The sequence below is a fragment of the Lithobates pipiens genome, unplaced genomic scaffold, assembly GCF_037356315.1.
Source record: "Lithobates pipiens isolate NorthernLeopardFrog02 unplaced genomic scaffold, aLitPip1_a1.2 Scaffold_19, whole genome shotgun sequence".
NCBI lineage: Eukaryota > Metazoa > Chordata > Amphibia > Anura > Ranidae > Lithobates > Lithobates pipiens.
The window spans coordinates 435,362,855-435,378,191 of record NW_027507764.1 but is presented as its reverse complement, the minus strand read 5'-3'; the positions used below and the strand labels follow the sequence as shown (position 1 = coordinate 435,378,191).

The 15,337-nt window shown below is 40.9% G+C and overlaps 1 protein-coding gene across 2 annotated transcripts in view; it reads left to right on the top strand.

Annotated features, from left to right (window-relative positions):
• CCDC178 (coiled-coil domain containing 178) overlaps nucleotides 1-15,337 on the top strand; it is a 447,704-nt gene that overhangs the window by 26,681 nt on the left and 405,686 nt on the right. The window contains exons 2-4 of one of the 2 annotated variants that reach the window (XM_077492628.1): nucleotides 5,708-5,765; nucleotides 10,856-10,995; nucleotides 12,621-12,649. In XM_077492628.1, coding sequence (XP_077348754.1) covers nucleotides 5,726-5,765; nucleotides 10,856-10,995; nucleotides 12,621-12,649 — 209 coding nt within the window. In that variant the 5' untranslated portion in view covers nucleotides 5,708-5,725. The remainder of the gene's footprint in view (nucleotides 1-5,707; nucleotides 5,766-10,855; nucleotides 10,996-12,620; nucleotides 12,650-15,337) is intronic. The other variant, XM_077492627.1, reaches the window with a different exon arrangement.

Below are 15,337 nucleotides of genomic sequence, written 5' to 3'. Positions count from 1 at the left end.
GGGTTTTTAACCACTTATAACCATATGTTATAAAACCCTCCCATCTAGCACTGGTGTTCCAGAGGTGTAGATAAGGGAATCCAACCACACACACAACACAGGCAGCAGTTCAGAACAAGGAAGGCTCTTCTTATCTCCTCCTCTGGTCGGGTCTCATTATTTGGCAAGGGAGGACTTTCCCTCGCTGAGTTCCCTCTGAACTACCTGGTCTGGTGAGTTTCATGAATGGAAGATCTTTACTTGGGGCATCTGTAATAGAGGGAGGGTATCTGTGCTGGGGGGGGGGGGGAGCTATACCGAGTGGAAGGAGATCTGTATTGGGTGTGGGGAGATCTATATTGGAGAGGTGATCTGTAATGGGGGGGGGGGGCATTTGCAAACAGGGGGATTTTGGGAAGGGATGAATCTGTACTGGAAGGAGGCAATCTATACTAGTAGAGGAAGGGAGATCTATACTGAACAGGAAATCTGTACCAGTGGAAGGGGGGAAATGTGTACTGGGGGGGGGGGGAGGAGGGGAATGGGAGAGAGAATCTGTACTAGTGGGACACAGAGGGGATCAGTATTGGGGAGGGAATCTATACTAGTGCAGTGGTATCTGTACTGGGGGTAGGCAATTTTTATTGTACCCTGTCTACTGAGCTGTGCATTACACTCTCCTGTGTTCTGTGCTATGTGCAATCCTGACCCCTGCCCTCTGTGCGATATGCACTCCTGACTCCTGCACTCTGTGTCTTATGAAGTCCTGACCCATATATTTTGTGTCTTACTTGCTTCTGACTCCAATGCTCTATGTCTAAGCCCTTGTACACACGGTCGGACATTTTGACAACCAAATCTGTCGGATTTTGTCCGTCGGATCTTGTCCGAAACTGTTGCATACACACGGTCGGACAAAGTTGTCGAAAAATCCGATCTTTCAGAACGTGATGACGTAATTTCGTTATGATGGGACTAAGTTTAGACTAGTAGCCAATAGCTTTGATGTAGGAATTTGATCTGAGCATGCGTGGCACTTTGTCCGATCGGAATTCTCTACACATGATTGGAGTATGTTCTATCGGACCAGTTTGTCGGAAAATATTTCCAGCAAGTTGGAAAATTTGGTCCGACGGAAACAGTCCGATGCATACCACACACAGTCGGATTATCCGACAACACGGTCCGATAGGACACATTCCGACGGATTCTCCGACCGTGTGTACAAGGGCTTATGCACTTCTGACCCCTGCACTGTATACACTATGCTGTGTATTTCATACTCCTGACACTCTTTATATTGTACAGCTGTTTCTGGCTGCTAAGTAGTCACCGTTTATGAAATTTTTTCTTTCTTTCTCACCTAATTATTCTCCTCAATGTGCCCAAGACTAAACCCCTGCCCCCCAGAAAAAAAAAATATATGGCTCAGGGTGCACCTATGAGTTCAGGGGTCTTATCAATATAAAACAAGTAAGTATGTGTGGGAGCTGCATGTGTTCATAGTAGGGGAAAAACAGTAAGGAGTCCAAAAGATCTATAGTAGATAATCCAACTTTCTAATCTTTGGCTCAAATATTCAGCATCTCCAAAAAGCTAATCCAAACATGTTTTTCTCTGACTATTTAAATGGTAACTCCACTTTCGAGGGGGAAGAAAATAGCAAACAGAAAAAATAATATAACATACATTTGGGACACAAGTCACAATGTAATAATTGAATGTTATTAAAAATTACCTTTTCTTTTAAACCTGCAGTACTGTAATTTTCAGTAATATGATATGCAATATGGCTACCTGGAGGTGTTCTGTACATAGAATGTGTACAGAACGCCCCCCAGATATGTAATTTCCTGCTTGTGTGATTGGCATACTGATTTTCCCAGGAGTCTTCACTAAGATATGTCAGATTTCAGGCACCCCCTGCAACAGAAATGTAATTTTTGGTAAGATGCTCCCAATAGGAAATCATGTCTAAAGCGATGCAGACCCTGCAGTTTTCTCCTTAGAGCTTTAAAAGGTGCAGTAGGTGGTTGATAATTATGAAATTACTCCCATTAGATTCACTCAGAACATGGGCACAGACAAACACACACATTTCTTCAGAATAACAAAAAGTAGGAATCTTTTGTTAACCACTTCAGCTCCGGACCAATAAACACCTTAAGGACCAGAGGTCTTTTCCAATTTCGCACTGCGCTGCTTTAACTGGTAATTGCGCGGTCATGCAATATTGCACCCAAACGAAATTTGCGTCCTTTTCTTCCCACAAATAGAGCTTTCTTTTGATGGTATTTGATTGCCTCTGCGATTTTTTTTTTTTGCGATATAAATGGAAAAAGAGCGAAAATCTTGAAAAAAAAAGATATTTTCTTCTTTTTGTTATAAGAAAAATCGAATAAACTAAATTTTAGTCATACATTGAGGGCAAAATTTATTCAGCCACATGTCTTTAGTAAAAAAAATGTCAATAAGCGTATATTTTTTGGTTTGCGCAAAAGTTATAGCGTCTACAAACCAGAGTACATTTTCTGGAATTTACACAGCTTTTAATTTATGACTGCCTATCTCATTTCTTGAGGTGCTAAAATGGCAGGGCAGTACAAACCCCCCCCCCCAAATGACCCCATTTTGGAAAGTAGACACCCCAAGGAAATTGCTGATGGGTATGTTGAGCCCATTGAATATTTATTTTTTTTGTCCTAAGGGATTGAATAATGACAAAAATAAAATAAAATTTTTTACAAAAAGTTGTCACTAAATGATATATTGCTCACACATGCCATGGTTATATGTGGAAATGCACCCCAAAATATATTCCGCTACTTCTGCCGAGTATGGGGATACCACATGTGTGGGACTTTTTGGGAGTCTAGTCGTGCACGGCACCCCGAAAACCAATCACCACCTTCAGGATTTCTAAGGGTGCAAATTTTTGATTTAACTCCTCACTACCTATCACAGTTTCGAAGGCCATAAAATGCCAAAATAGCACAAAACCCCCCAAAATGACCCCATTTTGGAAAGAAGACACCCCAAGCTATTTACTGAGAGGCATGTTGAGTCCATGGAATATTTTATATTTTGCCACAAGTTGCGGGAATATTACAAACTTTTTTTTTTTGCACAAAGTTGTCACTAAATAAAATATTGCTCACACATGCTATGGGCATATGTGAAATGACACCCCAAAATACATTCTGCTGCTTCTCCTGAGTATGGGGATACCACATGTGTGGGACTTTTTGGGAGCCTAGCCGCGTACGGGACCCCGAAATCCAAGCACCGCCTTCAGGATTTCTAAGGGCATACATTTTTTATTTTACTCCTCACTACCTATCACTACCTATCACAGTTTTGAAGGCCATAAAATGCCAAGATGGCACAAAACCCCCCCAAATGACCCCATTTTGGAAAGTAGACACCCCAAGCTATTTGCTGAGGGCCATGTTGAGACCATTGAATATTTTTTTTTTGTCCCAAGGGATTGAATAATGACAAAAAATAAAAATTATTTTTTTTTTTACAAAAAGTTGTCACTAAATGATATATTGCTCACACATGCCATGGTTATATGTGGAATTGCACCCCAAAATATATTCTGCTACTTCTCCCGAGTATGGGAATACCACATGTGTGGGACTTTTTGGGAGTCTAGTCGCGCACGGCACCCCGAAAACCAATCACCACCTTCAGGATTTCTAAGGGTGCAAATTTTTGATTTAACTCCTCACTACCTATCACAGTTTCGAAGGCCATAAAATGCCAAAATAGCACAAAACCCCCCAAAATGACCCCATTTTGGAAAGTAGACACCCCAAGCTATTTACTGAGAGGCATGTTGAGTCCATGAAATATTTTATATTTTGCCAAAAGTTGCGGGAATATTACAAACTTTTTTTTTTTTTGCACAAAGTTGTCACTAAATGATATATTGCTCACACATGCTATGGGCAGAAGTCAAATTACACCCCAAAATAAATTCTGCTGCTTCTCCTGAGTACGGGGATACCACATGTGGGGGACTTTTTGGGAGCCTAGCCACCTACGGGACCCTGAAAACCAAGCACTGCCTTCCGGATTTAAATATAAAATGCTACCAAAAAAACTGTTAGCGATCGCAGGGATCAGGCCTGACTCTGTGATCGCTGCAGTTATGTGTTTAGTGTTTTATAAGTGACAGTGATCGATCGATACTGCAGTTGGGTGGGCTGGGCAGAGGGGCAAAACGCAGGTGCTAGCAGGTATCTGGGCTGATCCCGCTAACAATGCGTTTTTTTGGAACCCTGAACTGCTGGGGACGCTAGTATAGATCTGATCAGATCAGATATTGATCTGTTCAGATTCTATACCACTACGGGAGGTGTATGCTTTGCGCGTGGGTGTTAGCGGTACTGGCACTAACCTAGCGCTGCCTGGGGCGACGCAGACCCTGACCCTAAAACCTAATTGATATCACCCGCCGGGTGATCAGGGGGTTAAACCTTTATTGGGTAATAAATGGTGGGTTCCCTGATGCTATAAAAAGCAAACTAACCAGAGTCACCCGTAACACTTATACGGTGATCAGTGGTGAAAGGGTTAACTAGGGGCAATCAGGGGGTTCAAATTTTTATTAGGTAGTATATGGGGGTCCCTGGCGCTATATAAAAACCTGACGGGGAACCTAAATAACTAACTGGCTAACCAGCGTCACCAGTGACACTTATACTGTGATCGCTGGTGAGAGGGTTAACTAGGGGCAATCAGGGGGTTAAAACCATTATTGGGTAGTATATAGGGGTACCTAGCACTATAAAAACCTGGCGGTGAACCTAAAAAAATAACTAGCTACCTAGCGACAGTAGCGACATTGATGCAGCGATCAGAAAAATTATCGCTTAGTGACACTGGCAAAAGGGGGTGAAAGGGTTAACTAGGGGCAATCAGGATGTTAAAACCATTATTGGGTAGTATATCGGGGTACCTAACGATATAAAAACCTGGCGTGAACCTAAAAAAATAACTAGCTACCTAACGACAGTAGCGACACTGATGCAGCGATCAGAAAAATGATCGCTTAGTGACACTGGCAAAAGGGGGTGAAAGGGTTAACTAGGGGCAATCAGGATGTTAAAACCATTATTGGGTAGTATATCGGGGTACCTAGCGCTATAAAAACCTGGCGGTGAACCTAAAAAAATAACTAGCTACCTAGCGACAGTAGCGACACTGATGCAGCGATCAGAAAAATGATCGCTTAGTGACAGTGGCAAAAGGGGGGGTTTGTGTACCTGTGTGTACCTACATGTCAGTGTAGTGTTGGTGCACACTTACTATTAGTCTTCTCCTCGTAGTCCGGTCAAAAAGACCGCCCCGAGGAGAATGACATCACTTCCTCCTTCCTGTGTAAACAATACACAGTGGGAGGAAGTTCGTCATTGGCCAGGAGCGATCCAGAGGGGGTGGCCAGAAACCAACGGCCATCCCCTCATCACGGATCGCTGCTGGAGGGAAACGGACCGCCGTATCCAGCGGGAGGGGGTACATCTACGTGCTTGTGCCTGCCTGTGCCATTCTGATGACGTATAATGGCAATACGGCGGTCCTTAAGTGGTTAAACTCCTTGTAATGTACATAGATCACCTAGAGGGGAATGTTTTTTTCTCAACATAAGTGGAGTTACTCTTAAAGATTTTTGGGCTGTTATCAAAATAATTAATTGTTACAATACCTTCTGTTTAAACAGAATAATCCAATAAACAGAATGACAGATATACAGTTACCTCCAAGCAATATAAAATACGGTGAGCACTATTTATATGACTAAAATGTATTTTTTGAATGCTTACTAGTAGGTTATGGATCAATTTACCATTTAAAGCATACAGATTTGATGCATTAAGATACATAGAAACAGAGATATGAAGATTTGTATATTATAGAGCCCAATTTGATGAGTTTTATTTAAATTGTAGTGCTGTTTTTCTTTTCTTTTTTGTATCACTGCTTTTTTGTTATTTGTTATGTTACATACTTTAAAATTTTAAATAAAAACATTATGGGAAAAAAAAGAAACAGAGATATGCAGATGTATTTATTTCGGACTAAGGCCGCGTACACACGCGCGGACTGTTGGCCCAACCTTGTCCGCTGAACAGTGTTTGGGCGGACAGTCCGCTCGTGTGTGGGCTTTCAGCGGACAGTTTCAGCGGACAGTTGGACGGACAAGGTTTTACGGAAATTCCGAAAAACTGTCCGCTGAAACCTTGTTTCAACGAACAGTCCGCCCGTGTGTAGGCTTGTTCGTCAAACTAAGTTCCGCGCATGCTCAGAAAGGATTTTCAAGCCGAAAGTTATAATGCAGTGTATAGGACGTCGTATTTTGCGTCCTGTCGTACGTGCCGTTCACGTCATCGCGCACGGTTTCAGCAAACTGTTCGTTCGTCGTGTGTGGCCATGTCCGTCCATGCTAAGTTTGAGCGGACTGTTCGCTCAAACTGTTGGACGGACAAAGTTGGGCCAACAGTCCGCGCGTGTGTACGCGGCCTTATTGACTTTGACTTTGATGCAGCATAGGGGACAAAAGAAAACAAAACAGCTTTACAGTGCCTTGAAAAAGTATTCATACCCCTTTAAATTTTCCATTTTTATGTGTCATATTACAACCAAAAATGTAAATGTATTTTATTAGGATTTTTTTATGTGATGGACTAACACAGTTGGCACATAATTGTAAAGTGGAAGGAAAATTATAAATGTTTTTCAAATTGTTTTACAAATAAATATGTGAAAAGTGTGTTGTGCATTTGTATACAGCCCCCCTGAGTAAATACTTTGTAGGACCACATTTTGCTGCAATTACAGCTGCAAGTCTTTTTGGGGATGTCTCCACCAGCTTTGCACATCTAGAGAGTGACTTTTTTTGACAATTATTCTGTGCAAAATAGCTCCAGCTCTATCAGATTGGATGGAGAGTGTCTGTGAACAGCAGTTTTCAAGTCTTGCCACAGAGTCTCAATTGGATTTAGGTCTGGACTTTGACTGGGCCATTCTGACACATGAATATGTTTTGATCTAAACAATTCCATTGTAGCACTGGCTGTATGTTTAGGGCAGGGCTCGACAAAACCCGGGCGCCACTTTGCATTTGCGACTAGAATTAGCGACCTGGCGCCTGGGGCAGCACAGCTGGGGGTATCCTGTCTCCGTGGACCCCCCCGGCGTCAGGCCGCGCCGCCGGCGGCCGGTAATTGAGCCCCCAGCTTTGAGGCCTTCTGTGATCCTATGGTTCCTTCTGGAATCTGGCGCCCTCTTGTGGTGGCCGTTGGAATTACAACCAGCAATGCTAATGGAGCTATCTCCTTCCCTTTACTTAGAACCCCTAAACATTATAATATATTAATAAATATATATATATATATATATATATATATATATATATATATATATATATATATAATCATTTATTTTTATTTTTTTAACACCCTAGAGAGTTAAATGGTGGTCGTTGCAATACTGTCTGTCACACCATATTTTCACAGCGGACTTACAAGCGCACTTTTTTGGGGGGGAAAATTATTTATTTAATAAAAAAAAATAAGACAACAGTAAAGTTAGCCCAATTTTTTTTATATTGTGAAAGATAATGTTACGCCGAGTAAATCGATACCCAACATGTCATGCTTCAAAATTGCGCCCGCTCATGGAATGGCGACAAACTTTTACCCTTTAAAATCTCCATAGGTGATGTTTAAAAAATTCTACAGGTTGTACGTTTTGAGTTACAGAGAAGGTCTAGGGCTAGAATTATTGCTCTTACTCTACCGATCGCAGCGATACCTCACATGTGTGGTTTGAACATCGCTTTCATATATGCGTTTGCTTCTGCACGCAAGCTTGGCGGGACAGGGCGCATGTCACTTTTATTCCTATTACAAGGAATGTAAAAATCCCCTGTAATAGAAAAAAGCATGACAGGTCCTCTTATATATGAGATCTGGGGTCAGAGAGACCTCACATCTCATATTTACACTAAAATGCAATTTAAAAAAAAAATCATCATTTGAAAAAAATAAAACAAATAAAATGTCCCTCTAAGAGCTATGGGCAATGACTTGGAGACGGGGGGGCTCGGGGCTATCTTCCCCTCACTCGTCTCCATGTCAGGCCAGGGACAGGTCCAGATCGCCGTCACGGACCTGGCTCCTAACTTTTTTAGCTGGCTCCTAGATTCCAAGCAAATTTGTCAACCCCTGGTTTAGGGTCATTGTCCTCCTGAAGGGAGAACCTCTGCCCCAGTCTCAAGTCTTTTGCACACTTTAACAGGTTTTCTTCTGAGATTGCCCTGTATTTGGCTCTATCCATTTTCCCATCAACTCTGACCAACTGTCCCTGCTAAAGAAAAGCATCCCTACAACATGATGCTGCCACCACCATGTTTCACTGTAGGGAGGGTGTGTTCAGGGTGATGTGCAGTGTTCGTTTTCCGTCACACATAGCGTTTTGCTTTTAGGCCAAAAAGTTTAGTTTTTGTCTCATCTGACCACCTTATTGGTGTGACCCCAAAATGGTTTCTCGCAAACTGTAAACAAAACATCTTATGGCTTTCTTCTTGCCACTCTTCCATAAAAGCCAAATTTGTGGAGTGCACGACTAATAGTTACCCTGTGGACAGATTCTCCCTCCTTAGCTGTGGATCTCTACAGCTCCTCCAGAGTTACCATGGCTGCTTCTCTGATTAATGCTCTCCTTGCCCAGTCTGTTAGTTTAGGTGGACGGCCATGTCTTGGTAGATTTGCAGTTGTGCCATACTCTTTCCATTTTTGGATGATGGATTGAACAGTGCTCTGTGAGATGTTCAAAGCTTAGGATATTTTTTTTATAACCTAACCCTGCTTTAAACTTCTCCACAACTTTATCTCTGACCTATCTGGTGTTTTCCTTGGCCTTCGTGATACTGTTTGTTTACTAAGGTTCTCTAACAAACCTATGAGGGCTTCACAGAACAGCTGTATTTATACTAAGATTAAATTACACACAGGTGGACTCTATTTACTAATTAGGTGACTTCTAAAGGCAATTTGTCCACTAGATTTTAGTTTATCAGAGTAAAGGGGGCTGAATACAAATGCACGTCATAATTTTCATATATTTATTTGTAAAAAATGTTGAAAACCATTTATCATTTTCCTTCCACTTCACAATTATGTTACACTTTGTGTTGGTCTATCATATAAAATCCCAATAAAATCTATTTTTTTGGGGTTTGTAACATGACAAAATGTGGAAAATTACAAGGTGTATGAATACTTTTTCAAGGCACTGTACCTGGATTAAATGGCCAGGGCCAAATGACAGTCTACCCTCTGACAGTCATCTAGGTCTAAGAATAAATGAGCCACAGTCCATTAAGGATGCTAAATGTAACTTACTCATGCTAAACTAATCTGGTTCCCAGGGCTCATCACAGCAGTGACTAATCACGTGTCAGAGAGCTTAAAGCGGGAGTCCGCCGTTTTTTTTTTAAAAGCCAACAGCTACAAATACTGCAGCTGCTGACTTTTAAAATAATGACACTTACCCGCCCAGCGCGCCCGCTCATCTCGGGGGTGCTGCCACCGCCATCTTGGGTGTGGGAATCAGGAAGTGGAGCCTTGTGGCTTCATTTCCCGGTTCCCTACTGCGCATGCGCAAGTAGCGCTGCGCAATAAGGATGGTCCCCGCTGTCTCTGGGATCCGAGTGTTTCCCAGCAGGCAGCGGGGGACCTTCGGAAAGGGGCGTAGATTCTGCGGAAAGGGGCGTGGCTTCTGCAGAATCTACGCCGGAAGTGGGTGCAGATACCTGTACTGTACAGGTACCTGCACCCCCCTCCCCCCTGAAAGGTGCCAATTGTGGCGCCGGAGGGGGGAGGGTTCCAATTAGCGGAAGCTCCACTTTAGCGTGGACCTCTGCTTTAAGCCTAGTACACACTGGCTGAAAATTGGCTGGTTCAGCAGGAACCAGCCAACTTTCAGTACATGTGTACTGCTATCTGTTCGGCAGAAACAGGTTTAACGAAAGCAGCATTCCATCATTGCTTGCAGCCAATGGCTGCATGCACTGATCTGTAAATTATGTCAGGGAGGAGGAAGCCTCCCTGCTGTCCAATTCAATAGAACAGCAGGAGAGAATTCCACACTAACGTTGCTTGTGTTGGTACGGGAATCTGTCAGTTTTTATTTTTATTTAACCCAGTGGTTGAATGAAAACTGTCATATAATAAATGTTTATTTTATAACAAAGATTATTGTTATATTATAACAGTTTGAGAATGTATAACTATACAAAAAAGATAAAACTGTAAAAACATTCATGCGCCCGGTGTCCTGAAAGGGGCCGAATGCATGAATAGGGGGTGGCGGCAGGGATGAAAAGAGGAGGCGGCGCCTGTGTGCCCTTAATAGATGGGCCGCCCCTGCATTCGTGGTGTCATCATGCCCTCAGAAAGAAGGCTGTGTATGCCTACTAGTCTGGGGTCTGTGAGGCTGAATAGCCACAGTGGTTTCCCGACTGTAGATATATACAGATACTTAACAATAAAAAAATAAAAATAAAATTGCAATTTACCCAAAACAATTATTATAGTTTACCTTAAAAGCAATTTTAGGCAGGGGTATCATACAATATAAGAAACTTGTGGTTGATTTAGGTTAACATATACTCAAAACTCATTTTTCTCTGTAGGTTAACATACAACCTTAGTCAACAAAGATTCCTTATATCTAAACAGACACTGCCATATTAGCAGTTTCTAATTCCCTGCCACACACCAACCAAACTACAGATTTCATCTTTGATTGTAAAATTGTATGTTCCTTTATAAATGATATTAAACTATGAATGGTCTATTTATAGGTCTGATTAAAAGTATGGATTCCGTAGACTCAGCAAGAAGGCGTAGCTGTGAACTGGTGAACACACCATTGCCTTGTGTTAACAAAGCCATTCATCATATTAAGAAGCTGGAGGGGAAAACGAAAGAGTTGTTTGTGGAGGTAAGTGACAAGACAGGTTAGCCATTATTTTAGTTTTCTTCATATCTATTTTTTAAACTTGTCAAGCTACAGAATTTGCATAACTTCTAAATGTAACTTTTTTTAATGTATTACGACCATTATCTTATTTTCAGGGTTTTCGTTTTAACAAAAAAGGCAAACATTATAGTTACAGCTAACTAGATCTTACCATTAAGCACTGCTCCTCTATAATGGGAACATCTTCCATAAGTAGTGGCGTTGCTAGGCCCAGGTGACCAGAACATGTCCCTGTTACCACTCTTATATGGTTATACAGTAGTAATGTGCCTATAAAGAAATTTGGAAACATGACAACCTAATCGGTACCCTATAGTGTTCACAAACTATAAATTATATTTAAAAATGACAAACATTATTACATAGATAATTTTCATTGTAAAACACAACCAACATATATGTGAATGAAAAGAACGTGCCCCACCATCAAGGCAGGAGGAACACCCTAGAAATACATGGGTATATGTGTAAATTAAATCATAATCCAAAGAACTACAGGTAGAGTAGACCATAAATCCAATAATAAGATTTTAACAGTCAAGGAGGGGATCTTGTGTTGTCTCATAAATTCTCCACATGTTTTGCAGCTCCTATCCGGTTCCTCAGGAGGAGAAGGGACATCAGTTTAAATTCTAAATAAAAAAAGATACATGAATAGACTAATTATCAAAAATATTACCTACAGAAATTCTGCATACATTTACATTTTTAAAACTTCAATTGATATTGTAAGGATAGACTAAACAAAGAAGAGATGCAAGGGCAAACTCATGTCCGAGCTGCAACATCATCTCCGAGGGCGAGCATGGGAACATATATTTAAGGAGGAAAGGTGGAGTCCCCAACTGTAGAAAAGTACTCAATCTTTGGAAGTAAAAGAAGAAAAGAAAAACAAACAGAAAAGGAAAAGTAATGAAGAAGAAATCCCAACTGGGGCTACTGTTCTTCTAAAGTTCTACTTTTGATTGCTGAATCAGCAAATAGCTTTAGCTACAGGCAAATTAACCAACTTGTTCGCTGTTATTATATCTGGAGATTGAATAAAGCAGGTGAAACCATATGGTCCTTCCATAATGTCCATTTTAACTACTTTAAACAGCTTTAGATTACAAAAATGATCATCCTCATACCACTATGGTTGGAAGAAAAGACTAGTTTAGCAATTGGTGTGACAGTATATTTTTTCCAAAAATGTGTAACAATTGGTAACATATAATTAGAATTCACAAACAATATGACATCTTTACCAAAATCTAAAATATCTAATTTTTTTTTGAGAATTGACGTGTTCTAAAATGTTCTTTGTAATGTCAGTTAGCTGAATCAAATTCTTCTTAGCTCTGGCTAGTGTGAATGATTTGTGAAATCATTTTTGGAAAAAAAGGGACAGCTGTGTCTCACTGATCATCTCCGGTTGTTTAGATAATATATACATTTTTGGTATCAGACAAAAGATAGTTCTGTGAAATTAGATGTTTCAGTATACTCCAAAATCCAACAAATCATCTAATTGAAAAATATTGATAAATACTGGAAAGTGTTTATTTCTTATGAAAATATTTAAAATATCTTTTTTTTGTTAATAGGATATTGAGCAAAAAAGAAGTGTCACATGGTAAGTATTATCCTAATCACTAATCCCTTTATTCTACATTTTTGGTTGTCAATGTGTCCACAAAAACATTTGTAGTTTGCATATTATATATTTTTTTTGTACATCAAAATATACAAAATAATTTGTATCCTTTGAGTCTGTATTTTGGATCAGATGCCAAATTAGGAATAGCACTGGGGTAGATTTTCTATGTAATCCAGTAAATTAAAGCTAAAGATTTTTTTTCTGTATAGCTGCAGTCATATTACTTACTTGTAATGAAGTATGTCCTACGTTGTGCAGGCATTTACATCCTGTAGAAATTTCCACTGCAGGGATGCCCTGTCCTCTTCCTGTCTTTGAATTTCTGGCACTGCAATGGCTAATAGCGTAGGGCTCTGGGTTGAGGTGCTGTGAAAAAGGTACGCAGGGGACCTTCCTCCTCCTCCCTCCTCTCTGAATGAGGGGCAGTCTTATGGGTCCCAGGATCCTCTCCCCCATTCACAGATTGTGTTATGCAGTGAAAGCAATTAAATATATTTTCTCAAGGAAGAAGGGAGCAGTCCCCTCTTTTCCACAGCAAATTTTTCACAACAGCTTAGGCCAGAACCTGAGGAATCCATCTGCCTGCACACCATGGGACGTACTTAATTACTGGATAGTTATGTGACTAAAGTTGTAAAGAAAAAAAATTGCTAAACAGCTTTAAAATTGATTATGAGGCTAATAATGAGCATACATTGAGTAACCTAAAGCCTAGAACACACGGGGCGACTGTTGGGTGGCATTGACTTGTTTAATAGAAACCGGCTAACATTTGGCCCGTGTGTATTGAAGTCGGTCCAACAGAAGCTGTCCATTCAGCCAGCTTCTCTTGAAGGGGCATGACCGAAAAAGGTCTGCTGATCGTCTCACAATCAACGCTGTCAGCGCTGACCAGAGTGTTCTGACGGGGGGCTGTCCCTCTATCAGTACACAATAGAATAGCAGGGGAGATCGATGTACTATTGTCTGAACGTTAGTACATCGCTCCTTCTGGTCTGTCAGATTTTTTTTGTTCAGCCCTGCTGGATTAAACGAAAAAATAAACTACTAGTGTGTACAAGGCTTAATTGTTCACTAGTGAATGGTCAGACCCTCAAACAAGTATCCCCCTGGGATACAGGCAACAATGAGGTTACCCAATATGCACCAAATATTTTCCATTCTGGGTGATCTTATTCTTGCCTGTGCCCTAGTAGAGGGTAGTAAAATGTAATCTCTTTTTCTTCTCCATGTAGGTAAATCAAAAACAGTATAACAGTTCCTACCTGTATAATTGCTAATTGCTAGTGATACCTATGGCTATATAGTGCAGTCTTCTGATTAAACGATTTACTCTTCATGTTATTGTATAATAGCATTACATACACTTTTGCTATATCATTATCATACCTCATGTATAGCACATTTAAAATCTTGACCACATTTCTATGGGTAATTTATATGCAAGGGAGGTAAACAGATACATTATAGTGCATAAATGATATGCTTAGATGATGTCTTGCACAGATTTTAGTTTAAAGGAGAAGTGCAGCCAAAGCTCGTTAGTTAATTCTGCACTCCTGTAAAGCATTTTCAGCAGACAGCGGGTTGAAGCCTGCTGTTGGCTGACTGGTCCAGGCTGTGGAAAGATTGTGAGAATATGGTCGCAATCCAACCACAACCCTGGACTGGCACCTGGCTCAGCCACTCCTACCTCCTCCACAGCTCTGTGCCCCAGTGAGCACAGGGTGGGGCAGGGCAGACAGCAGTGAATGACAGTTACAAGCTATCTGCTCAGGGAGCCCTGAGAACCAAGTGATCAGCGGTGTTTGATCGCTCTGTTCTCACATCCAGCGGGGGACTGATGAAGCATCAGACCGATGCAGCATCCACCTAGGTGAGTATCTTAAAAAAAAAACATTCCCAAACTTTTCTTTTAAGAAATATAATTTCAAGCAGATTTTTTGTGCTTTGCATAGGTGTGCACAGCCAATTGCGGGTGGGTAGGCACCTCGAAGCTCAAACACATATGTATGTGTGCATGTGTATTTACACTGACAGTGTCAGAAGGGCAGGGATTGCTGTCGGTGGGGCAGTAGATGGAGTCACTAGTTTTTATTTGCAATATTTGCCTATGGTGCTTTGTGAGAGGTGTAATTAGACCAAGTATACATAGAGCAGCTATGGGGATTATTTATGAAAGGCAAATCCACTTTGCACTACAAGTTCACTGCAAGTGCACTTGAAAGTGCACTTAGAAGTACAGCCGCTTTAAATTTGAGGGGAAGATCTGAAATGAGGGGAAGCTCTGCTGATTTTATCATCCAATCCTGCGCAAGCTAAAATGCCGTTTTTTATTTTCCTTGCATGTCCCCCTCGGATTTACAGCAACTGAACTTTCAAGTGCACTTGTAGTGCAAAGTGGATTTGCCTTTAGTAAATAACCCCCTATGTCTAGGGCATGTTTAGGGGCATTGTGAATCTGACTGCTTTCAGCCTTACTGCCCTGACTATGAATAGACCTCGTATTGTTATCATCTTTAAAAAAGTTATTTTACCAAGTTAAAAAACCTTGAGGGTTACCCTAAGTATTGTGCATACTGGCAGACATACTTTAATAAATATTATAGAAATTAGTTATATTGGTTTGAAGTAACAGGTTTTCTTTACAGTTTCTTTTATGTG